We start from the raw sequence: 25,397 nt of genomic DNA, 5'->3' as shown, positions 1-25,397 counted from the left end.
AAGAAAATGGCTAAGTGCCATTAAATAGTGGTGTCATTCTCGTTGTTTCAGATGCCGAGTAACACCCTGCTAAATGCGTCCAAATCACCAAAATGTCCTGTTAAATAATACCCCTTAGTTTTGGATTGAAATAATACCCCTTAGTTTTGGATTGAACTTTCAAACATCATTTAAAATTCTATCATGTTATGGTCACTCTTACCTAGAGGCTCCTTTAAAAGGAAATTATCAATTAGCCCATTCTCATTGCACAATATCAGATCTAAAATAGCCCATTTTCTGGTGGGTTCCTCAACATAATGTTCTAGAAAACCATTGTGTATACATTCCAAGATTTCATCCTTCTCAGCATTAATGCTAATTAGGTTTACTCAGTCAATAGGTAATTTGAAATCCTTATGACTACTGTATTAAGCTTGTTACACGCACGTCTAATTTCCTGATTTATACCATACCCTACATTAGCACTACCATTTGGTGGCCCGTAAACAGCTCCTACTAAAGATTGTTGCTCCTTACTGTTTCTGAAGATGTCCATCTCTACAGTGGAGCCAGCCAGCACAAGAGTGCCGGATAGAGCTTTTGACAGGAACCAGCCCACACCATTTAAAGGCACTCCCGAAAATCAGGCAGCCCGGGAATCCTGGATTCAGGATCCACCCGCCATTTTTAAAGGGGTCCCGAGCCTTCCCGACTAAGTGAAAATCTAGGCTTACATTTCTACACACCTCAGCTGAAGCTATAGTGGAAGCAACTCTGAGGAAATTCCCAGCGAGTGATATTTTCAGATACTTTACTCCTGTGGTTACTTATTAGGACAAAACAATTCAATGAGCAGATTTTGAACTGTTGTATCCAACATGATAATGCACAGCATTTATTTATTCATTGCGAGCCATGTGTAACATTACCAATAACTGAAGCAAACAGTTCAGGTGCTGAGCTTCCAGCTGCCATGAACGTGGCACCTGCCACATCTTCACTCAGATGTAATCTCTGTAAAAAAAAGAAAAACACCATGGCAGGTTATTGGAAATACTTCCAGTCAAATTCTATCACTCCTACGGTTTTTAGAATGATTTGAACAACATTTGTTTTTCAATATGCCCCTCGCCATGTTAACTAGAATACCAAATACATAATTCATTTTCTCAATAATTATTTTTACTTTCTGTTCCGCTAAATCCTTTTTTAGGTCATCAATCAGCCCGATCATGGACGTTTAATTCAATTCTCTGAGTTATTAACTTCTGTGTCATTCACACCGGAGTTACACATCACCTTTTGAATATTTTCAATATTAAGTGTGATCTTTACCAAACAAAGCAAGAGCAATTTTCTAAAGATAAAGATAATTAGCAAAACAGAGGTGGATGAGTCCTTGAGATTAGACTTTACCGGTAAAAACCTGGTGTGTTATATAGATTCATCCCCATCTCATCAAACTACTTCAGGACAGCCGGATATACCATGGTGTAACTGAAGTTTTTCCTTGGAGTTATATTTAGAACAAACTGATTTGGAGGTTCAATCGGTTCATACTGTGCCCCAGAACACTGAGAGTGTGCATCAAATCCATGAGATCAAGCTGCATTTGACACATTTCACCAGAACCCTGTCAGCAGATTCTATTTGCACTCAGGTCATCCTGAGTAAGACAGGGAAGTACACACTCTGACGGAGTTCATTTTATTGCTAATCAGATGCTTTGATGTTTTGGAAAGGTCTCGGGTACCACTTTTTTGTTTCCAGTGCTGTCAATGTCATTTAAATGCACTTTAACATACCTCACATATTTTTTCTAAAGCTGGAACAAAGAAATCATCGCAAATTATCGCCAGTGCATAAAACATATACACAGTCTGTGAAGAGAAAAGAACAAGTGTCACTCATTTTTCCCCAAAATGTTTCTTTTTCCAACATTTATTGCTCCCTCCCCTCGCCCCCCTCCACCCCCCATGCCCTGCTAAAATTCCTTGAGCCATGATTTCTGTTTGTATCCTGGAGACAAATAGTCCAGTCTATGGCATTCATCATGCATAACATTCATGTATTCTTCATAAGCGGGCAACAGGAGTGGGCATCTGCTGGGACGAACTGATTTGAGAATTTCCACATCTTAACATGGAAAACAATACCATTAGAAACAGTCCAGCTGGTTGACTGTATTAAGAATTTCCATAGCTTTGCCAGTTATAAAATTATCAGCAAAAAGAATTAATAGGCCCATTTTTAAAATTACATGCTATGTGATAGGTGCTGAACACCTTTCTGCTTCGGTTAGTATGTTACCGTTAGAATTTATCGACTGTTGCAATTCAGAGACTGCCTTCTGCATGGTCCAGCTTGTCAATGGCAAATTTGGTGTTGCAAAACTCTTCTCTTTCGGGAGCTGGGGTCATGGGCTCAATGCCACCTACCTTTGTGATAATTTTTGTTATCTTCTTCTGAATTGATGCACATTGAAGGAAATGTCTCAGATGTTTAAGGATATGAAGGGCGTGTTTCAATTCACTGCGGGCAGACATTGAAGTGGAGAGCCCCGATTGTCTGAAAATGCTGTCCAGTTTCCAGCCTCAATAACCCAAATGGCTGAAAACTATGGGAGGTGGGGAGAATCCACATGGGAGTTTTACGACCCAGATGTTTTTACAGCAATGCCCTTCGATAAACAGCGAACATGCAAATATTTATTCTGAACAATTGCAGCCAAGGAACATTATGTGAGTCATAAATAGTATGACATGCATAAGTTATGAACATTTTCACAGTTATCCTTTGAAGTATTTGCAAAAACAAAATACATCACTGCCAACTTTGGCAGTCTCACTGGAGTTGGTTGGTTTTCTCAGATAGAAGTCCCAAGAGCAGCCAGACTATTGTAGCGTTTGTCAGCTTTTTACTTTTGATTGGCGAGAGAAATAATGCTTGCCGCTGTCTTTGAAAAATGACGGCCTTCCCTATTAAGTATGGCTTTCATTCTGCAAAGATACGTAAATTTGTTGATTCAATCACATCGTCCTTCACCTCACAAGATTCTTTGGGCCTTTATAGCCTGTTGTAGTCCAAGCATTCTAACAGTACTGCTTGGCAGAATTTATATCGTTCAGCCCAAAAGATGCACGTTTTCCTTTAATCCATTTCTCAGCTAGAATATGGATGGAGTTACTGAAACATGGGGCGCGATTCTCCGAGCCCCGCGCCGGGCCGGAGAATCGCCGCAACCGCGCCACGCCGCCCCAACGCCGGCGTGCGATTCTCCGAGGTACGGAGAATCGGCACCATTTGCGCCGGCGCGTTTGCCGCAGCGCTGGTCGCGGGCCACCGATTCTCCGACCCGGACGGGCCGAGCGGCCGCGTGGAAATGGAAGAGTCCCGCCGGCGCCGTTCACCCCTGGTCGCTGCCGGCGGAAACTCTACACGAAGGGTCAGGGGACGGCCTGTGGGGCGGGGAAAAGTGCTCCTTCACTGGGGGGGGGGGGCCTCCGATGGGGTCTGGCCCGCAATCCGAGCTCTCTCCCCCGGGCCTACTTTGTTCCGCTTCCAGCCCCAGAACTCCCGCGCCATGTTGCGTCGGGGTCGGAGCGTTGAAGAAGTCCCCCACGCATGCGCAGGTTGGCGCAACCCAACTGCGCATGCGCGGATTGGCGCGGCGCCCATTTGGCGCCGGGAAGGGAGGCTGGAGCAGCATGAACCGCTCCAGCGCCGTGCTGGCCCCCTGTGGTTCGCGACGGCATTCACAACGGCACGAACACTTAGTCTCCATTTTGGAGAATGGCGCCCATGGTTTGCACAGTAATCTGCTGTTAGCTGTTTTCTGTGTTTCATGGTGACAGCAAAGTTTTATTTGTGTAGGCTGAGCAATGTGATCAAAATTAAATTATTTCATGTATTACTGTTCCTAAAATTGAAGTGCGGCAGACTGGAAAATAGCAACATTTTTAGCTCAGCAGTAACTAAGCAGGGTTACTATGCGGTTATCATTTTAAGTGCCCATGTGTCTCCACGTTTGACAATGAGGCAATGAGACCCAAACTTTCATAAGACACAAAAATGGGTGTGGGAATTCCAAAGTATGATTAACCCACGCCCAATGCTTCCGATGAAGACGGCACGCACAACTGTTAAAAGATAGCTGCACTTAATGCTCATCTGCATTACTTAAAGTTCGCCTGCACAGCCTAAAAGGGAGAGGAATTTTGACCGCAGCAAGAGCTGGGGAAGGGAATATTGACTCTGGGGGATTCATCAAGGTTAAAAATGTCATTCAACATCAAGAGAAGGTGGTTCCACTCTCCCATGTCGGGATGGTTATTGCCTGGAATAAGTGTGGCATCAACTTTACTTACTAAATGTCAGCCAAACTTGAATGTTGTCCGGATCTTATTGCATGTGGGCACAGATTGCTTTAATATCCGAATGGTACTGAACATTGTACAATCATCAGCGACCATCCCCACTTCTGATTTTTATGATGGGGAGGGAAAGCCATTCATAAAGCACCTGGAGATGGTTGGTCTGAGACACTGTCCTGGGGAACTCCTCAATGATGCCCTGGGGCTAAGATGAGTGGCCTCCAAACAGCACAACCAACTTCCTTTGTGCTGGGTATGACTCCAACCAAGGTTGCTAGAGCATCCTGATGCCACACTCAGTCAAATGCTGCCTTTATGTCATGAGCAGTCACTCTCACCTACCTGTGGTGAAAAACAGTTTCAAATCAGAGGTACAATGTTTTAGCCCTACTTCTGCTGCTATGTCTGATGCTTTGTGGGCTATATGAGTTATCTTCAAACCACGCAAGATCATTTCAGGGCGGCGCGGTTGCAAAGTTGTTAGCACTGCTGCCTCACATCGGCAGGGGCCCGGGTTCAATTCCAACAGTGGGTGACTGTCTGTGGAGTTTACACGTTCTCCCCGTGTGTGTGTGGGTTCCCTCCAGGTGCTCCGGTTTCCTCCCACAGTCCAAAGATGTGCAGGTTCGGGTGATTGGTCGTGCTAAATTGTCCCTTAGTGTCCAAAGATGTGTAGGTTAAGTTACAGGGTTGCGAGGATGGGATAGGGGAATGAGCCTAGGCAGGGTGCTCTTTTGGAGGGTCAGTGCCAACTTGATGGGCCGCAGAGCTTCCCTCTACACTGGAGGGATTCTATTCTATGGAAATAGGCTGGTAAAAAAAAATGAAGACTTTGCATTTCTAAGTACCTTTTACAGCCTCAGGACATCCCAAAACACCAGACAACCAATGAAATGCTTTTTTTTAAAAGTGTATTCGCTGTTCATAATGTAGGAAATGCAGCAGCCAGTCTTCACAACAAGCTCCAACATATAGATATGGGTTAATGGCCAGATAGTCTAATTCACTGATATTGGTCGGGGGATAAATATTCACCAGGACATGTGGGTGTGGGGGGGACGGGGGGACAGGACGGGACTCCATGGCTCTTCTTTGAAGCAGTTTCATTGGATCGTTTATGTCCACGTGAGAGGGCAGGCTGCACCTCCGGGAGTGCAGCACTTCCCAGGTACTGCACTGGAGTTTTAGCCTTGATTTTCTCAAGCGTCCAGAGCATGATTTGAACCTTTTGACTCTGAGGTAAGAGTGTTATCAACTGAGCCAAGGCTGAAGAAGAACATTTCCACCCTGTCAGGATCTGCTTGAATTCTGATCCCAGGGATGGAAGGCAGCAGCCAGTATCCAGTCCCTCAGAGAGAAAAATATCGGAAAAGATAAATAATTCCACATTAAACCACTTTTTCGGCTGTCTGATCTAGAAACTGGTAATGGGCCGTTAACATCAGTAGGCTTACTGCAGCATTTTTTGACAAGCCCCCATCAAATCACTCTTCTGGTGAAGTATTTCATGCTCGTATGCAACAGAAATCACTGGATGCCACAATGAGGGTTTCGTTCTGTGCTTTGGCCACAGGGAATATGTTGATGGAAACCCAAAATAAAAAGGAATAATTGAATGCAAGTGGCATCTTGACACAGCTCACCAAAGACATAATGAATTGAAAGGCTTCTGGGACGGTATAAATTACTTTTACTGTTCTAGTGGGAATTAAAAAAGGTGACTCAAGTGAGATTTGCAGCTAAGAAAGTGAGATGACATCTAAAAAACAGAAAGTCAAGGTCTGGGAATGACAGCACCAAAGCTGAGTTTAAGCTTCAAATCTTGACATGAAGGGCTTCGAGGCATTCTCATACCCAAAATAGACTGTCTGGAGGGCAGTCTAAGGTGAACAGGGAAGTATCCCATAAAGAAAGGCTGGTCCAGAAGTTCACGATCCCGTAAGAGTTCGGGAGAGTGGGCTTTCTTATTTTCTGGGATTTTCAGGCAGCGTTCCAGTGGCCAGAGACAGGACGTGAGGAATTGAATGACATCCATTACAGAGTGAGCTCAAACGCCGCGAATGGAAGTCTAAGAATTTGAAATCAGCTCAGAAATAAATCAGGAGATGGAAATAACTGGCATCAGTAAAAGTGACTGAGAAACTGCTGCATTGCAGCAAGTTGAAAACTAAATTTGTCGGTGGCTGCCACAGAGCTTTGTGTCAATCTGATACACAGAAGACCTTATCTTGAGCAACAGCTGGCCGTTGCATAAACAGTCCTATTGATATTCTCCTCCCTGATATAAGGTGCCATCATCTCAGAAAGCTCTTTTGTGAACACAAACTGTTCCCATTCACGCTGCCTCCTAAATGTCATTTCCACGTATGACCCATTCTGTATCCACGACCACTGTGCATCCATAATCTGAATGAAAACGTGCAATGTGTGTGTGTTTGTGTGCGTGTCTGTATCTGCGTGCGCACCTGGGTGGGGGAGGTGGGGGGAATCTGGTGTCTCTCTCCGCCAGGTTTACTTTTAATGCGATTGTTATTTGACCTCTTTAATTTAGGGCTCCTCCTGCACGATAATTGAGTGGCTGAAGTGCACGGGGCAGCTGACTGCTGTATTAAATGAGGTAACTCGTGGCCTTTGTCACACATTAGCAATTGCCCTTCTGAGGATTATAGATGTGTTACGAGTGTGCCACCTGCACAGGCTTCTCAGACATTGTAAACACGCACTGTCCTGACAGGTAATACCAACTCCCCATGCCTTTTGTACTGGGCAGAGGTGCTTCCCCGCGGAATCAGGGCTTCAGGGGCAAGGTCCCACCTGCCGAGAACACCCCCCCCCCCCCCCCCCCCCCCCCCCCCGATCAGAGGCCAGCACTTCTCACGAACGGCAGTGGGATTGGAGAGGCAGTGGCTGCTGCCGGAATGACAACCATGGAGGTCCCCCAGGCCGAAGGTAAATAATGGCAGGAGGGCTTTCCTAGGGCGGGACCACAGTGAAGAGTGAGTGGGGAGATCAGCAGCCAGGGGAGTGAGGGGAGGCGGATGGCCCTCTCATTCCTGATTCTGGGGCCCTTGATCAGGCACCGAGTGTCTTTTGAAGGAAGTAAACAGCCCCCATCCTACCGACCCCAAGGGACCACAAGCAGCTTGCACACGTCTACTTTTTAGGCCTGCCACATGACTGTAGCTGGGTTAAGGCCAACGGCAGTTTGATGAGGACCTTAAATGAGCATCAATTGTCCATTTAAAGGATTTGGTTGGTAGTGGGCCAGGAAGATCAACCACTAGTTCTGGCGTTCTAGATTTATTGGGGCTGTAGGTGGCAGGGCACTCATCCATCACCCTCCTACCCAATTGTCTTCATTGCCTCCAAACACACCACTAAAGAGGGCCGAAGAGTCCGACCAATGATGCCAATCAAGTAACTGAGTACATGAGAAATACTTGTATATATTCCAGTCCCATTTCCTTGGAAGCTAAAAGAGACAGCCCTGTGTCGTCTGGAGGCTACTATAAGATCAGTCTGGCAGAAGGAAAGACTGCCCCCAGGGGACTCCTCTGCAAATTAATTGCACGCCTGTGAAATTAGCCATCAAGGCAGCACAGACGCAAGTAATGAACTCCTTCAACTGACCGACCATCTGCTCTATATCCCCACAGGCCGTACCCAGTGCATCGACAAATTGCAGTACTTTATTGAAGCATCCTTCATTTAAAAGACACTCCATATGAGTCCTGGGTCCCGAGAGTTTTCAGCCAAGGAACACCAGTTCCTGATTCTCTGGTCCAAAACATCTAATCCCTTATCTCCGACCCACAGCTCTTCCTGCCCATTCATGTTCCGTGCAATCTGCACTGGTTCACTGGCAAATGCCCCACAGGTGAATATTACTTGGCTAGTATTTGGAAGAGACAGGATGTGCAATGTGCTGGCGTCAGGGAATGCAGCACAGGGGGTTGGCGTATCTTCTATCTCCTCTGATAATTGTGGTTGTGTCACATCTAGAGGACGAGTAGAAGTAGAGGGGTTAGAATGGGCTGGTGAAGAGCAAGGTTCACATGTGGCTTAAAGTGGAAAGAATAAACATGGGGTAAAAGAATGAGCATAGGAGTATGGTGATCAAGATTACTGACAGGGCTGGATTTCAATTCATGGGCAGGATGTCATAGACAACCAATGACATCCCTGCGCAGGACTCTCCATTGGTGGCTTTAGCAGACTTTGACTACTTGGTCTCAATTGTCCATTACCACCTGAAGCAGGTGGAAAGGGGCAGCTGGCTGGTTTTGGAGAGGTTAGAATCATGGGCATGACCACTGGTTCTGGGGTGAGTTGTTGAGGATGAGGGAAATGGGGATGAGGTAACTGGGACCATTTCAAGAATTGAAAGGGGAGGTGGTAGAAGACTGGAGTCCATGTCCAAATGCAGCAAGACCTGGTCAATATCCAGGCTAACAATAGGCAAGTAACATTCACGCTATGCATAGAAAAGGAATGTCCTCTAGTTACCACACAAGGTGCAGCCCAGTTAACAGACAGGCCTTAATGGATGTGACACAAAGTGCATGACCCGAATAGTTCTGTTTCATATAAAACCATGAGTGAAGGACCAGTTTCAGGTCGAGCCAGGAGGTCAAAGAGGTTAGGAAACTCTCGAAACTCTTCAACACAGTGAGAGGTTAAGAATTATAAATGACGACTTCCGGTTGCGGCGATGCCTTGCTAGCCGCACGTTTCGGCGGCTCCAGCTCCAACGGACCTTCGGGCTCTTTTAAGAGCCCCAACGGGAAATTTTTGGGCGACGCAACCCGGTGTGGGGTGAGTGGATAGGGATTCCCCCCCCCCCAACGAAAGAGGAAAATATCGGCGGCGGCAGCTGCAGCGCGAGGAATCGTCGACGAAAGGGACAGAAAGGGAGAAGACACAAGATGGCGGCGGAGAAAGCCCAGGCGACATGGGGGCCCGAGCAAGACGAATTTCTGAGACGGTGTGTGGAGCTACTAAAGAGGGAGGTGCTGACCCCGATGCTACAGGCAATTGAGGGGCTCAAGGAGGCACAAAGGACCCAGGAGACAGAGCTCCGCGTGGTGGAGCAGAAGGTGACGGATAATGAGGACGAGATCCTGGGCCTGGCGGTCAAAACACAGACGCACGAGGCACTCCATAAAAAGTGTATTGAAAGGATTGAGGCCCTAGAAAACAGAGCGCGAAGGAAGAAACTTCGGATACTGGGTCTCCCTGAGGGAGTGGAAGGAGCGGACTGTGGAGCTTATATAAGTACGATGCTAAGCTCATCGATGGGAGCTGAGGCCCCTGCGGGCCCCTTGGAGGTGGAGTGGGCACATCGGATCCCGACGAGAAGACCAAAAGCGGGAGAACCACCCAGGGCGACAATCGTGCGATTTCACCGCCTTAAAGATAGAGAAGAGGTCCTGAGATGGGCTAAAAAGGTGCGGAGTAGCAGATGGGAGAATGCAGTGGTACGGGTGTACCAGGATCGGAGTGCGGAGGTGGCGAGAAGGAGGGCGAGTTTTAACCGAGCCAAGGAGGTGTTACACAAAAAGAAGGTGAAGTTCGGGATGCTGCAGCCGGCACGACTATGGGTCACGTACCAGGAGAGACACCATTATTTCGATACGGCGGAAGAAGCATGGACCTTTATTAAAGAGGAGAAATTGGATCGGAACTGAGGGACTGATACTGTAGGGAATGTTATTGTTATTGTTATGGTTGATGTAAATAGAGAAGTAAATTGGGATGGGGGGAGACACTAGGAAATGTGGGCGCCGGTGAGGGGGGAAAGAAGGGACATAGGCGGAGAATGAGGAATGGGAGGGGGAGAGGAAAGGGAGCTGCGCCACAAGAGGTGGGTCAGATAAAGGGATGTTCCCGCGCCAGAAAGATTATGGCGGGAAGACAGGCGCAAGGCAGATGGGAGTTCCCCACACGGGGGGGGTCAAGGAGTGAGCAGGAGTAGCCGGGGTCAGTTGAAGTCAGCTGACTTGCGGAAGTAATATGGGGGGAGCAATCACGCTAGAAAGGGATCTAGCGGGGGGGGGGGGGGACAACTGGATTGCTGCTGCGGAAATCAAAAAGGAAATGGCTAAAGAGTGGGTGGACGGGGATGGAATGCGACGCCTGGGGAGCGAGTGGGAGCGCGGAGGCGGGATATGGGACTGGCCTAGAGAAGGTGATGGCTAGCCGACACGGGAGGGGGGCAGGTAGCCCCCTAGTGAGGCTGATCATGTGGAACGTGAGAGGCCTGAATGGACCGATCAAAAGGGCCCGAGTGCTCGCGCACTTGAAAGGACTAAGGACAGACGTGGCTATGCTCCAAGAGACACACCTGAAGGTGGCGGACCAAGTTAGGTTAAGGAAAGGATGGGTGGGACAGGTGTTCCACTCAGGACTAGATGCAAAGAATAGAGGGGTGGCCATATTGGTGGGGAAACGGGTAGCATTTGAAGCAAAGAACATCGTAGCAGATAGCGGAGGTAGATATGTAATGGTGAGTGGCAGGCTGGAGGGAATGGAGGTCGTGTTGGTTAATGTATATGACCCGAATTGGGACGATGCGGGATTTATGAGACGGATGCTGGGTCGTATACCGGACCTGGAAGTAGGAAACTTGATATTGGGAGGGGACTTCAATACCGTGCTGGACCCAGGGCTAGATAGATCCAGATCAAAGACCGGAAGAAGGCCGGCAGCGGCCAAGGTGCTCAAGGGGTTTATGGACCAAATGGGGAGAGTGGATCCATGGCGATTTCTTAGACCGAGGGCCAGGGAGTTCTCCTTCTTCTCCCATGTCCATAAAGTGTACTCCCGGATAGATTTTTTTGTTCTGGGAAGGTCGTTGATCTCAAGGGTGGAAGAAGCTGAGTATTCAGCCATAGCGGTTTCGGACCATGCCCCACACTGGGTGGACCTGGAATTAGGAGAGGAAAGGGAGCAGAGAGCACTCTGGCGATTAGATGTGGGATTGATGGCGGACGAGGGAGTGTGTGGAAGAGTGGGGGGGTGTATTGAGAGATACCTGGAGGTCAATGACGACGGGGAGGTCCGTGTGGGAGTGGTATGGGAAGCACTAAAAGCGGTGGTCAGAGGAGAGCTGATCTCCATTGGGGCCCACAAAGGGAAAACAGAGGCCAAGGAAAGGGAAAGATTACTGGGGGAGATTTTAAGGGTGGACAGGGAATTTGCAGAGACCCCGGAGGAGGGACTGTACAGGGATAGGAGACGACTCCAGACGGAGTTTGACCTCCTGACCACCAGAAAGGCGGAGGTGCTGTGGAGGAAGGCACAGGGGAGGAGGTATGAATATGGGGAAAAGGCTAGTCGCCTGCTGGCTCATCAGTTGCGAAAGAGGACAGCGGCGAGGGAGATAGGGGGAATTAGAGACGAAAAGGGAGCCACGGTGCGAAGAGCAGGGAAGATAAACGAGGTGTTCAAGACCTTTTATGAGGGACTGTATAGATCCCAACCCCCAGAGGGAGAGGAGGGGATGCGGCAGTTCCTGGATCAATTGAGGTTCCCGAGGGTGGAGGAGCAGGAGGTGGAAGGCCTGGGGGCACCGATTGGGGTGGACGAGGTTATTAAGGGGCTGGGGAACATGCACGCAGGGAAGGCTCCGGGACCAGACGGGTTCCCGGTGGGATTTTATAGAAAATACGTGGACTTGTTGGCCCCGTTGTTGGTGAGGACGTTCAATGAGGCCAGGGAAGGAGGGACTTTACCCCTGACAATGTCGGAGGCGACAATATCGCTAATTCTGAAGAGGGATAAAGATCCGTTGCAGTGCGGGTCCTATAGACCTATTTCATTATTGAATGTGGACGTCAAATTGCTGGCAAAGGTACTGGCATTGAGGATAGAGGACTGTGTCCCGGGGGTGGTGCACGAAGACCAGACAGGGTTCGTAAAGGGGAGACAACTGAATGTCAACGTGCGACGACTATTAGGGGTGATAATGATGCCCCCAGTGGAGGGGGAGGCAGAGATAGTGGCGGCAATGGATGCAGAGAAGGCATTTGATAGGGTGGAGTGGGAGTATTTATGGGAGGTGTTAAGGAGGTTTGGTTCGGGAACGGGTTTATTAGTTGGGTCAAACTTCTTTATGGGGCCCCAACGGCAAGTGTAGTCACGGGTCGGCAAAGATTGGAGTATTTCCGATTATATAGGGGAACAGGACAGGGATGCCCGCTGTCTCCACTGTTGTTCGCGTTGGCAATTGAACCTCTGGCCATGGCGTTGAGAGACTCCAGGAAATGGAGAGGGGTGATTAGAGGGGGAGAAGAACACCGAGTCTCGCTATACGCGGATGACCTACTGTTGTATGTGTCGGACCCAGCGGGGGGGATGATAGAGGTTATGCAGATGTTGAGGGAGTTTGGAGATTTCTCGGGATATAGGCTTAACATGGGGAAGAGTGAACTATTCGTGATACACCCAGGGGACCAGAGTAGAGAGATAGGCCTGCCTCTAAGGAAAGTGGAAAGAAACTTCCGATACCTGGGGATTCAGATCGCTAGGAGCTGAGGAACCTTGCACAGACTTAATCTGACACGATTGGTAGAACAAATGGAGGAGGACTTCAAGAGGTGGGACATGCAGCCTCTGTCGTTGGCGGGCAGAGTGCAGGCAATTAAGACGATGGTCCTCCCGAGGTTCTTATTTGTATTTCAATGTCTCCCTATACTAATCACTAAGACCTTTTTAAAAAAAATAGACAGGAGCATCACGAGCTTCGTGTGGGCAGGAAAAGTCCCGAGGGTAAGGAGGGGGTTCCTACAACGTAGCAGGGACAGAGGAGGATTGGCGCTACCGAATTTGGGCGACTACTATTGGGCCGCCAATGTGGCGATGATTCGTAAATGGATGATGGAGGGAGAGGGAGCAGCGTGGAAAAGACTGGAGAGAAAGTCCTGTAAAGGGACGAGCTTAGAGGCGCTGGTGACGGCGCCGCTACCGCTCTCACCAAAAAAGTTTACCACGAACCTGGTGGTGGCGGCAACATTGAATATCTGGGGACAATGGAGGCGACAGAGAGGTGTGCGGGGAGCCCTGGTGGGGTCCCCAATCAGGAACAACCATAGATTTGCCCCAGGAAGAATGGATGGAGGATTTCAGAGCTGGCACCAGTTGGGAATTAGGAGGGTGGGAGATTTATTTATAGATGGGACGTTTGCGAGCTTGGGAGCATTGGAGGAAAAGTATAAGTTGCCCCGGGGAAATTTTCTTAGATATATGCAGGTGAGGGCGTTCACAAGACAACAGGTGAGGGAATTTCCGCTGCTCCCGGTACAGGGGATTCAGGACAGAGTGCTTTCGGGGGGGTGGGTTGGAGAGGGCAAGGTGTCAGAGATATACCGAGAGATGAGGGAAGAGGGGGAGGAGTTGGTGGGCAAATTAAAAGGAAAGTGGGAAGAAGAGCTAGGGGAGGAGATAGAGGAGGGTATGTGGGCTGATGCCCTAAGCAGGGTAAATTCCTCTTCCTCGTGCGCCAGGCTTAGCCTGATTCAATTCAAGGTGCTACATAGAGCACACATAACGGGAGAAAGACTGAGCAGGTTCTTTGGAGTGGAGGACAAGTGTGGGAGGTGCGGCGGAAGCCCGGCAAACCATGCACATATGTTTTGGTCGTGCCCGGCACTGGAGGGGTATTGGAAGGGAGTGACGGGAGTGATTTCCAAGGTGGTGAAGGCCCGGGACAAACCAGGCTGGGGGCTAGCTCTATTTGGAATTGCGGATGAGCCGGGAGTGCAGGAGGCGAAAGAGGCCGACGTTGTGGCCTTTGCGTCCCTAGTAGCCCGGCGTAGGATTCTACTCATGTGGAAGGAGGCGAAACCCCCTGGACTGGAGGCCTGGGTAAACGATATGGCGGGGTTCATAAAACAGGAGCGGATAAAGTTTGCCCTGAGAGGATCGGCTCAAGGGTTCGCCAGGTGGTGGCAGCCATTCCTCGACTACCTAGGGGAACGTTAGAGGGAAGACAGATGACCAGCAGCAGCAATCCAGGGGGGAAGGGGGGGGGGTGGAAGTTTTAGTTTATGTTAAATGATTAGATTACCATGTTGATTAGCCATTTGTTTATTGTTAAACTTTCTTTACTGTTATGTTTGATCTGTAAAGGGAAAGAATTTTGATCGAAAAATTTTTCAATTTTCACTGCTTAACCACTTCCTTACCTTGCAGGTCAGCTGTTCGGGAGAGAGAGGGAGCCGGGACCTTGGAAACAGCGCGGGAGTTTCAAAAAGCGCGGGAGCTGCGAGGCAGAGGGGACAGTTTAAAAGGGCGCGCCGTGGGTGAGGTAAGTACTGCTTAACCACTTCCTTACCTTGCAGGTCAGCTGTTCGGGAGAGAGAGGGAGCCGGGACCTTGGAAACAGCGCGGGAGTTTCAAAAAGCGCGGGAGCTGCGAGGCAGAGGGGACAGTTTAAAAGGGCGCGCCGTGGGTGAGGTAAGTGCTGCTTAACCACTTCCTTACCTTGCAGGTCAGCTGTTCGGGAGAGAGAGGGAGCCGGGACCTTGGAAACAGCGCGGGAGTTTCAAAAAGCGCGGGAGCTGCGAGGCAGAGGGGACAGTTTAAAAGGGCGCGCCGTGGGTGAGGTAAGTACTGCTTAACCACTTCCTTACCTTGCAGGTCAGCTGTTCGGAAGAGAGATCAGTTTTGGGAGCAGGCCTATTGGCTGACTGTAAATCAGGAAGGATACAAAGGGTGTGGCTGAAGTGCCTATAGAAACAGAGTGCTGGAGGCAAACAGAGTGTATCTGAGTTTGGGTAAGGCTGAGTTCGGGTAAGAGGGGAGTGACAAAAAAAAAAATTTTTTTAAATCAAATTAATTAAGTAAATTAATTAACTAGTTAAGGGAATTTGGTGCTCACCTGAAGGAGGTGCAGAGAAGCAGAGCTGTGAGGGAGTCTCTGGAGCAATTACATCACAGCCAGCAGGTAAGTGATTGGCTTGTAACTGGTAAGTGATTTCTCTCTCTTTGACTTTCTCTTAGCTGTGTAGTGTAGTTCAAATTTAACTTCAGGTTTAAGTCATGGCAGGAGAGCTCAGACCCGTGTCATGCTCCTCTTGTGAGATGTGGCAAGTCAGGGACCCTTCTGGTGTCCCTGACTCCTTCATCTGCAAGAAGTGTGTCCAACTGCAGCTCCTGTTAGACCGCTTGACGGCTCTGGACTGCGGATGGACTCACTTTGGAGCATCCGCGATGCTGAGGAAGTTGTGAATAGCACATTCAGTGAGTTGGTCACACCGCAGATTAAAATTACTGAGGCAGATAGGGAAAGGGTGACCAACAGGCAGAGGAAGAGCAGGAAGGCAGTGCAGGGATCCCCTGCGGTCATCTCCCTCCAAAACAGATTTACCGTTTTGGAAACTGTTGGGGGAGATGGCTCACCAGGGGAAGGTGGCAGCAGCCAGGTTCATGGCACCGTGGCTGGCTCTGCTGCACAGAAGGGCGGGAAAAAGAGTGGCAGAGCTATAGTGATAGGGGATTCAATTGTAAGGGGAATAGACAGGCGTTTCTGCGGACGCAAACGAGAATCCAGGTTGGTATGTTGCCTCCCTGGTGCAAGGGTCAAGGATGTCTCGGAGCGGCTGCAGGGCATTCTGGAGGGGGAGGGTGAACAGCCAGCTGTCGTGGTGCATATAGGCACCAACGATATAGGTAAAAAACGGGATGAGGTCCTACAAGCTGAATTTAGGGAGTTAGGAGTTAAACTAAAAAGTAGGACCTCAAAGGTAGTAATCTCAGGATTGCTACCAGTGCCACGTGATAGTCAGAGTAGGAATGACAGGATAGCTAGGATGAATACGTGGCTTGAGAGATGGTGCAAGAGGGAGGGTTTCAAATTCCTGGGACATTGGGACCGATTCTGGGGGAGGTGGGACCTGTACAAATCGGACGGTCTGCATCTGGGTGGGACCGGAACCAATGTTCTCGGGGGTGTGTTTGCTAGTGCAGTTGGGGAGGGTTTAAACTAATGTGCCAGGGGGATGGGAACCGATGTAGGACGTCAGTGGGGACAGAAACAAAAGGCAGGAAGGGAGAGTGTGTAAAGCATGACCAGAGAAAGCAGGGCAGAGAGCAAGGAAGGTCTACATTAAACTGCATTTATTTCAATGCAAGGGGCCTGACGGGCAAAGCGGATGAACTCAGGGCATGGACGGGCACATGGGACTGGGATATTATAGCTATGACTGAAACATGGCTAAGGGAGGGGCAGGACTGGCAGCTCAATGTTCCGGGGTACAGATGCTATAGAAAGGATAGAACAGGAGGTAAGAGAGGAGGGGGAGTGGCATTTTTGATTAGGGAGAACATCACGGCAGTACTTAGAGGGGATATATCCGAGGGTTCGCCCACTGAGTCTATATGGGTGGAACTGAAAAATAAGGGAGAGATCACCTTGGTAGGACTGTACTACAGGCCCCCAAATAGTCAGCGGGAAATTGAGGAGCAAATATGTGAGGAGATTACAGATAGCTGCAAGAATAATAGGGTGGTAGTAGTAGGGGACTTTAACTTTCCCAACATTGACTGGGACAGCCATAGCATTAGGGGCTTGGATGGAGGGAAATTTGTTGCGTGTATTCAGGAGGAATTTCTCATTCAGTATGTGGATGGACCGACTAGAGAGGGGGCAAAACTTGACCTCGTCTTGGGAAATAAGGAAGGGCAAGTGACAGAAGTGCTAGTGAGGGATCACTTTGGGACAAGTGACCATAATTCCATTAGTTTTAAGATAGCTATGGAGAATGATAGGTCTGGCCCAAGAGTTAAAATTCTTAATTGGGGCAAGGCCAATTTTGATGGTATCAGACAGGAACTTGCAGAGGTAGATTGGGGGAGACTATTGGCAGGCAAAGGGACGGCTGGTAAATGGGAGGCTTTTAAAAATGTGTTAACCAGGGTGCAGGGTAAGCACATTCCCTTTAGAGTGAAGGGCAAGGCTGGTAGAAGTAGGGAACCCTGGATGACTCGAGATATTGAGACTCTGGTCAAAAAGAAGAAGGAGGCATATGACGTACATAAGCAACTGGGATCAAGTAGATCCCTTGAAGAGTATAGAGATTGTCGTAATAGAGTTAAGAGGGAAATCAGGAGGGCAAAAAGGGGACATGAAATTGCTTTGGCAAATAATGCAAGGGAGAATCCAAAGAGATTCTACAGATACATAAAGGGGAAAAGAGTAACTCGGGACAGAGTCGGGCCTCTTAAGGATCAACAAGGACATCTATGTGCAGAGCCACAAGAGTTGGGTGAGATCCTGAATGAATATTTCTCATCGGTATTCACGGTGGAGAAAGGCATGGATGTTAGGAAACTAAGGGAAATAAATAGTGATGTCTTGAGAAGTGTGCATATTACAGAGGAGGAGGTGCTGGAAGTCCTAAAGCGCATCAAGGTAGATAAATCCCCGGGACCTGATGAAATGTATCCCAGGATGTTGTGGGAGGCTAGGGAGGAAATTGCGGGTCCCCTAACCGAGATATTTGAATCATCGGCAGCCACAGGTGAGGTGCCTGAAGATTGGAGAGTGGCGAATGTTGTGCCCTTGTTTAAGAAGGGCAGCAGGGAAAAGCCTGGGAACTACAGACCGGTGAGCCTAACGTCTGTAGTAGGTAAGTTGCTAGAAGGTATTCTGAGAGACAGGATCTACAAGCATTTAGAGAGGCAAGGACTGATTCGGGGCAGTCAGCATGGCTTTGTGCGTGGAAACTCATGTCTCACAAATTTGATTGAGTTTTTTGAGCGGGTGACCAAGAAGGTAGATGAGGGCAGTGCAGTAGATGTTGTCTACATGGACTTTAGCAAAGCCTTTGACAAGGTACCGCATGGTAGGTTGTTGCAGAAGGTTAAAGCTCACGGGATCCAGGGTGAGGTTGCCAATTGGATTCAAAATTGGCTGGACGACAGAAGGCAGAGGGTGGTTGTAGTGGGTTGTTTTTCAAACTGGAGGCCTGTGACCAGTGGTGTGCCTCAGGGATCGGTGCTGGGTCCACTGTTATTTGTGATTTATATTAATGATTTGGATGAGAATTTAGGAGGCATGGTTAGTAAGTTTGCAGATGACACCAAGATTGGTGGCACAGTGGATAGTGAAGAAGGTTATCTAGGATTGCAACGGGATCTTGATCAATTAGGCCAGTGGGCCGACGAATGGCAGATGGAGTTTAATTTAGATAAATGTGAGGTGATGCATTTTGGCAGATCGAATCAGGCCAGGACCTACTCAGTTAATGGTATGGCGTTGGGGAGAGTTATAGAACAAAGAGATCTAGGAGTACAGGTTCATAGATCCTTGAAGGTGGAGTCGCAGGTGGACAGGGTGGTGAAGAAGGCATTCGGCATGCTTGGTTTCATTGGTCAGAACATTGAATACAGGAGTTGGGACGTCTTGTTGAAGTTGTACAAGACATTGGTACGGCCACACTTGGAATACTGTGTGCAGTTCTGGTCACCCTATTATAGAAAGGATATTATTAAACTAGAAAGAGTGCAGAAAAGATTTACTAGGATGTTGCCGGGACTTGATGGTTTGAGTTATAAGGAGAGGCTGGATAGACTGGGACTTTTTTCCCTGGAGCGTAGGAGGCTTAGGGGTGATCTTATAGAGGTCTATAAAATAATGAGGGGCATAGATAAGGTAGATAATCAACATCTTTTCCCAAAGGTAGAGGAGTCTAAAACTAGAGGGCATAGGTTTAAGGTGAGAGGGGAGACATTCAGAAGGGCCCAGAGGGGCAATTTCTTCACTCAGAGGGTAGTGAGTGTCTGGAATGGGCTGCCAGAGGTAGTAGTAGAGGCGGGTACAATTGTGTCTTTCAAAAAGCATTTAGATAGTTACATGGGTAAGATGGGTATAGGGGGTTATGGGCCAAGTGCGGGCAACTGGGACTAGCTTAATGGTAAAAACTGGGCGGCATGGACTGGTTGGGCCAAAGGGCCTGTTTCCATGCTGTAAACTTCTATGATTCTATGATTCTAATAAAACATATTTAAAAAAAAAAAGAATTATAAATGACAAGCATGCTCAGTGCAAAGCCTGCTTGGAAGGTGTGGCATGTTCCTCTCACCTTGCTTGACCTCACAAGGTCAATTCAACTTGCTGCAACACTTTGCTTTCAGACGTGGGAACTGCAAAGTTGATAGTGATTGCATTGACCAACAGCTACCTGTGAACCGGAGTACTTCATGGATCTTAATCAGGACTTCCTCCGTGTGTTGTGCTTGGCTTGGCAGCTGCTCCAGTGTTGCCGCTGAAAACGACTCACAGTAATTTGCCAGCATTCATGCCTGATTGGGGAGGAAGTGTCGTGTGGAATCCCATAAAGGTCAGTACTCTGATCCTTATAATTTTTAATCGGCATAAATAGACCGGATACTGAAAAGGACAGTAAACTGGTCAAATTTTGCTGATGACACAAGGATCAGGTGAACAATTGCCGTAGCAAAATATTTGCATTTGCATTTAGATCAGCTATGTAAAGAAACAAACACATATCGCACATTGAAGGTCAACACTGCTAAATATAAAGAATTCAACATACTCAAAAATCATGGCATATAAGTGTACAATGATTAGGATAAATTTAGCACAGTAAGATTTAGAAAGGAGCAAGAAATTGTGGCAAAACATTTCAATTCATAAGATACATATGAAGAATATAAAGTATACTGTCAACAGAAATTAAGATAAAGTTTTATAATTAACTGTTTTGACCACATTTAGAATAGTGTTAGACGATGGTCACCGCACCACAGAAGTGTTATGCTTGCATTTGAAAGGTCAACCAAACAAATCTGAAATGTAAAAGAGAATGAGATATGTGCAAAGGTTAGAGGAACTTAAGCTTAAGAGTCTAAGAATTGGGGTGGCACGGTGGCACAGTGGTTAGCACCACTGCCTCACAGTGCTAGGGACCCGGGTTCGATTCCAGCCTTGGCCGACTATCAGTGTGAAGTTTGCACGTTCTCCCTATGTCTGCATAGGTTTCCTCTGGGTGATCCGGTTTCCTCCCACAGTCCAAAGATGATGTGCAGGTTAGGTGGATTGGCCATGATAAATTGCGCATTAGCTGGGGTGACCTGGTTACGGGGATAGGGTGGGGGAGTGGGCCCAGGTAGGATGCTCTTTCAGAGGGTCGATGCAGATTTAATGGTCTAAAAGGCCTCCTCCTGCACGAGGAATTCTATGATTCTAGAAAGAAGTTGATGTCTCTAATTTATTAAATGGTCTTAATAAGATAATTGACACATTATACTTTACAACATGTTACAGAATGAAGGTAGGGAAGCCAAACAACCTTTCCTCATTTATGAACTTTGCTATGCTTTTTATATCACTGACACGGATTAAATCACTTGCCAGTTCGGTTGGTGGATGGAGATGATGTTCAACTGGTTGATTATTTATTTCAAAGCAGCTTTCAGACATGGATTGAGAAATATGCTCCTGGGCTGAAGCTTTTTATCCTCCTGTACATTACCTCCTGCAGGATGCTTAATCTGTCTGTGCCTAAAATGCACCTTTCATGAATGCTTACGCATGTGTATATAGGTGGGCCTGTTCCTCAGTCAACATCTAAACCAATTCCTTCAGTTTCGCAAATCACCTTGCTTCAATTATCTACAACAAATAACATGGGTAACTTTTTACCAGCTCCTGGGATTTTCACAGGCCCAAAAACTGAAGGGGTAAATTCTTATGCGAAAGTAAGGTGGAATGTCTGAGTTGTTTCCTGTGGCGAGGTGGCTCCCTAGCGCCAATGAGAATAGCAAAATTAGTGGGTGGAGTGTTAGTCATGGGCAAAATAAATACAATTTTCCCGCACGAGTTGATGACGGGCAAGAATTGAAGTATTTTATCCCAATTGTATATCTTCGTAAAGTAAAAATTGAATAGGAAGACTTTCCCTGTGGCTATAATGTTCATTTTCTTCATATATGTCTGCTTTACCTCGAAACATTATTTCTGGTTGGAAGATAGTATTAAATTAATATGCCATGGATATACTCCCCAAGAGAAAATCATATAAATGTAAGTATACTTACTCCTGCTATATGAAGTAATACACCTCCTTGTTGCCTCTCCTTATTGGTAAAAAGGTCACTTGGAAATTCATGGATAGCTGTAATGGGAACAACACGCATCAAATGTTGTAAACGATCTCCAGAAATGCTCTACAGCAAAATGGGCAGGAGGTTGTGCAGACGACAGGAACTCACCAAAACATGACTAAAATAAATAGACAATCTCAGAAAATCAAATATGTCAAGTAGAACAAGCTTCAGTAAATTAGAGCAAATAACCTTTATTATGAGCATGATGGGTTTATGCTGACTGTAGCTTATGTCTTTGTTAACTTAATTGTTTAGTATGACTGCCCTCAAGTATATAATCAAGGCCACATTTGAAATTATTAAAGCTTTATTAGAAATTACGCACCATTTTTCCATTTAGAATTTAAACGTGGCTGGATTTAATTTTTTTTTAAAATTCATTCGAGGGAAGAGGGCTTTGCTGCCTAGGCCAGTGTTTATAACCCAGCCCGTTGCTAGGGGAAACATGGTTGCCGGGCCCACTTGAACACAGGAGAGGCTGCGCATCAACTTCCTGACGGCAGGAAAATCTCCCGTGATTAAGTTGGAGGTTGGAAGGGGACCATGGGAGAAACCTGTTTGCTTGTGATGGGTTGTCAGTTAGGCTCATTATTGGGCCAATTATCCGTAATCCACTGGGCTTTAATGGAGGCTCAGGCATTAAATGAGAGTAGCACGGTTTACACGGGACTCCTAGAGGCTGCCCAGCAAACCCTGCCAGGTTGTCTGTAGCTTTCTGGTTTTGGGGGGGGTTAACACTTCGTGCCTGATCAAAGGATTCCAGCATTGGGGTGTCCACTGAAAGTCACACCACTGCTCTTGCTTCTGACGATGCCCCCATTCCTCCCCATGACCATCTTCCCGTAACCCCATCCCATCCTCACTCGCGGACTGTGTCCCTTACCGATCCTAGGACTCTCCCTGGGTGGGTTGCAGACAAGATCCACTTTGGTGCTTCTGGGAAGCTCTCGGCAGGCTTGATTTCCGCCCTTAGGTAGGCCTGATCCTGGTCCGTTCTGTTGGACGTACCCTCAAAAGTCAAGCCCTTCTCCCCATGTACGTTCCGTTAAATTCTGCCCAATGTTTTTAATCTATCTTTTCTTCAGATTCATCGGGGCCTGATGCAGAATATTTTTATTCCCCTCTCTACCTTGGCCCCAAGTTAAATTCCCCTTTCATGCTGCTAAATCAGGGAATTTGTCCACCTTTGACTATTTCAGTCAATGCCCAATGGCATTCTCTTCCTTTTTTTATTCTTTCATGGGATGAGGTTGGCAAGATCAGCATTTGTTTCCCATCGCTAATTGCCCTTGACAAAGTGTCAATGAGCTGCCTACTTGAATCAATACAGTTTATCCCACAGTGCAGTTGGGATCAGAATTCCAGAATTTTGATCCCAGTCAAGATGGTGTGTGGCTTGGAGGGGAACTTGCAATTGGTGGTGTTTGCAGTGAGACAGAGGCAGTACTAGGGGTGGGAGGGAGCAGTGGAGAAGGAAGAGACAGAAGTTGGACACCGGGGAAGGGAGAGGGGTGTGAGGAGGACAAGCAGGGGAAGGCGAGATATGGGAAGGACTGGGTAGGGATGTGGGTGAGAAAAGCCCAGAAGGGGAGGGTGGGAGACTGTTTAATAGAATGAGGGGAATGAGGCCATTCTGTCCAGAGTGCATGTTAGAGGCCCAGCATGTCTTGGGCAGGGGACGACCTCTCTGAGAAGTGATGGTCTTAGAGAACAGTGAGCAAAGGGTGCAGTTGAAGTGGTCTTGGAGCTGTAAGGATGGTAATGGAACACGGAGGGCACAGCCACATTCACGGCAGGAAGTTAGATCCAGAATGGTGGAAGATTGAATCTCCTGGGTGGGGGGGGTCTCTGAAAGTGAGGCTGCAGTTGGCCTCGCGAACAGGAGGGGTCAGATTCAACTTTGAGGAGAATGGTGGGAGAACAGAATCTGTATATCTACAATAATGGTGCCAAGGATAAGGAGGGGATGCTGGATGGTCACAGATGGGAGAGGAATTAGAAGGTGGTGATTATGGAGGAGGATGGAAGGTACTTGGTGGGTGGCAGGGAGAAGTTAGAAAGTGCTGAAAGCACTCACATACAGAATAAGAGGTCAGGCCACCAATTAAAAATTGCCCACATCAAAGAGAGGTATGTGCACTGAAATCACACGCTTGAGTGATTGGAATGCACTCAGTGCAACTTACATCTCTTTGGTGTGGGCAATGTTTACAAACATTGGCGTTTCACCAAATAGGCCACCGAAGCGTGAAGGGATATGAATGGATAAAAGCGGCAGATGATTTTCATGAGCTGTCAATCACAAAAAACTACTAGAACACCATGAATGGATTGCAGACGTTGAATCTGTGGTAACCAGATGCAGGCACAGCTGCTCCCATTCGAGGAACGAACACGTGGAGTTGTAAGATAAATATTACAGCTATAATGCTTCCCACAGCACCTGTCGGGACTGCTCTGTAGGTTCTAGACAGGGATCTCTTTTCTGGGGGGGGGGGGGGGATCTTTGTGAAGCGAGTGGGAGTCTGTGTGTGTGGGGGATCTGTGTGTGGAGGGGTCTATGCAGTTCCTTTAGGCAGGGTGTCCCTGTGGGGGAGTCCCCCTATTACAGGGGTCCCTGTGGGGGGGGGGGTCCCCCTAATACAGGGGTCCCTGTGGGGGGGGGGTCCCCCTATTACAGGGGTGCTAGGATAGGGGGGGGTCAGGTCGGATCACCCCATACTTGGGGGTGGGCCCAGGCAATTCGGGCGTCGGGGCTGCTGCGCAGTCAGGGGCGGTGGAATGGCCTTGGATGGTCTCTACTATCGTGGCCCTGGCGCGGCGGACCTCGCGGTGGGCCAAGGGGGTGGAGAATCCTGTCTGTTATGTGCAATCTTGTTCTGCAGAGAAACAGGGTGACTGATTGTGAGGCCACTGGGTGAATGAGCAGTTCATACATGCCTAATGTCACTGCTGGGCCCTCCCCAATAAGTGAGTAAGAAGCCATTTGATCTGAAATTAAGAGCTTTAAGTGGCTGGCACCACATTCAGTCTCATCTGTTAGTGGTGTACGTATCCCTGTGCACTCTGACCCTTAGACTACCTGACGCCATTGTGAGGGTGTGAGTTCACAGTAAGTAGACGGGTCACTTATGCTGGCAGAGTGGGGGTGAACGGTGGGGCCGAAGGTTGCTTTGTCCCCTTGGACAGAGTGTGTGAAGCACAATCCAAAGCTCCTGACCTGCTTTCTGGGTGAATGGCTTTCTGGATGCGCTTTAAATATGGTGGCCGGACCTTCGAGCCCACGAGGTAACGGTGGGTGACTTGCTGCCCTCCTCCACCATGAAATTCGCCGTGCTGTACACGGATGCATAAATAATGAGCAAGACTGAGGGTGTTTAGCCCACGTGCTGCCAAGTGTGAATCACTCCAATTTTCCTGCCCGCCACCGAACTTTGTCTCCAGAGCAGAAGATTCTGCACAAAAACTTTAATATATTGCAGATATTATAATACAGAACTACAGTTGAGGCACGAAGCGATGTGTGCAGATCAAGATTTCTTTCCTGATTTTACAAAGCTGCTGGTGCTTAAGGCTACACAATAAGGAAATAGGTCGTAGCCATCCATACTGGCAATTGCTTCTGAGAAGACACAAATACTTACATACTATCTTTTACTATACTGATAATGCAGCCTCAAAATAACATAGTTTCTTATCGCAATGTTTTCTTCTTGGTCAATCTCTTGGGCCCAAAGATGACTTCCTTCCACCCCGGGTGGCCTGTCCTGAGGTGACTGAAAGGTCCAATGCTGGATCTGCAATGTCTGCCACAGGTGGGGCAGGTAGTGTTTGTTCAAGCTGGTGGGTGGGTTGTTCGGGCTTTGGTACTTCCGACCACTGTTTGTGCTTGGCCCCCACCTGAGTCTGTTG

At 48.0% G+C, this 25,397-nt stretch overlaps 1 protein-coding gene across 3 annotated transcripts in view; it reads right to left on the bottom strand.

The window, feature by feature from the left end:
* LOC140403986 (sodium/potassium/calcium exchanger 4-like) overlaps positions 1 to 25,397 on the bottom strand; it is a 385,824-nt gene that overhangs the window by 144,473 nt on the left and 215,954 nt on the right. For all 3 annotated transcript variants that reach the window (XM_072492315.1, XM_072492305.1, XM_072492325.1), the window contains exons 3-5: positions 21,417 to 21,493; positions 1,788 to 1,862; positions 912 to 996 (exon numbers count right to left, since the gene is read on the bottom strand). In XM_072492315.1, the coding sequence (XP_072348416.1) occupies positions 912 to 996; positions 1,788 to 1,862; positions 21,417 to 21,493 (237 nt within the window). The remainder of the gene's footprint in view (positions 1 to 911; positions 997 to 1,787; positions 1,863 to 21,416; positions 21,494 to 25,397) is intronic.

Source organism: Scyliorhinus torazame, chromosome 2 (genome assembly GCF_047496885.1).
Source record: "Scyliorhinus torazame isolate Kashiwa2021f chromosome 2, sScyTor2.1, whole genome shotgun sequence".
In the NCBI taxonomy this organism is placed as follows: Eukaryota; Metazoa; Chordata; class Chondrichthyes; order Carcharhiniformes; family Scyliorhinidae; genus Scyliorhinus; species Scyliorhinus torazame.
Note: the sequence above shows the minus strand (reverse complement) of the source record. Positions and strands in the feature narration are given on the sequence as shown.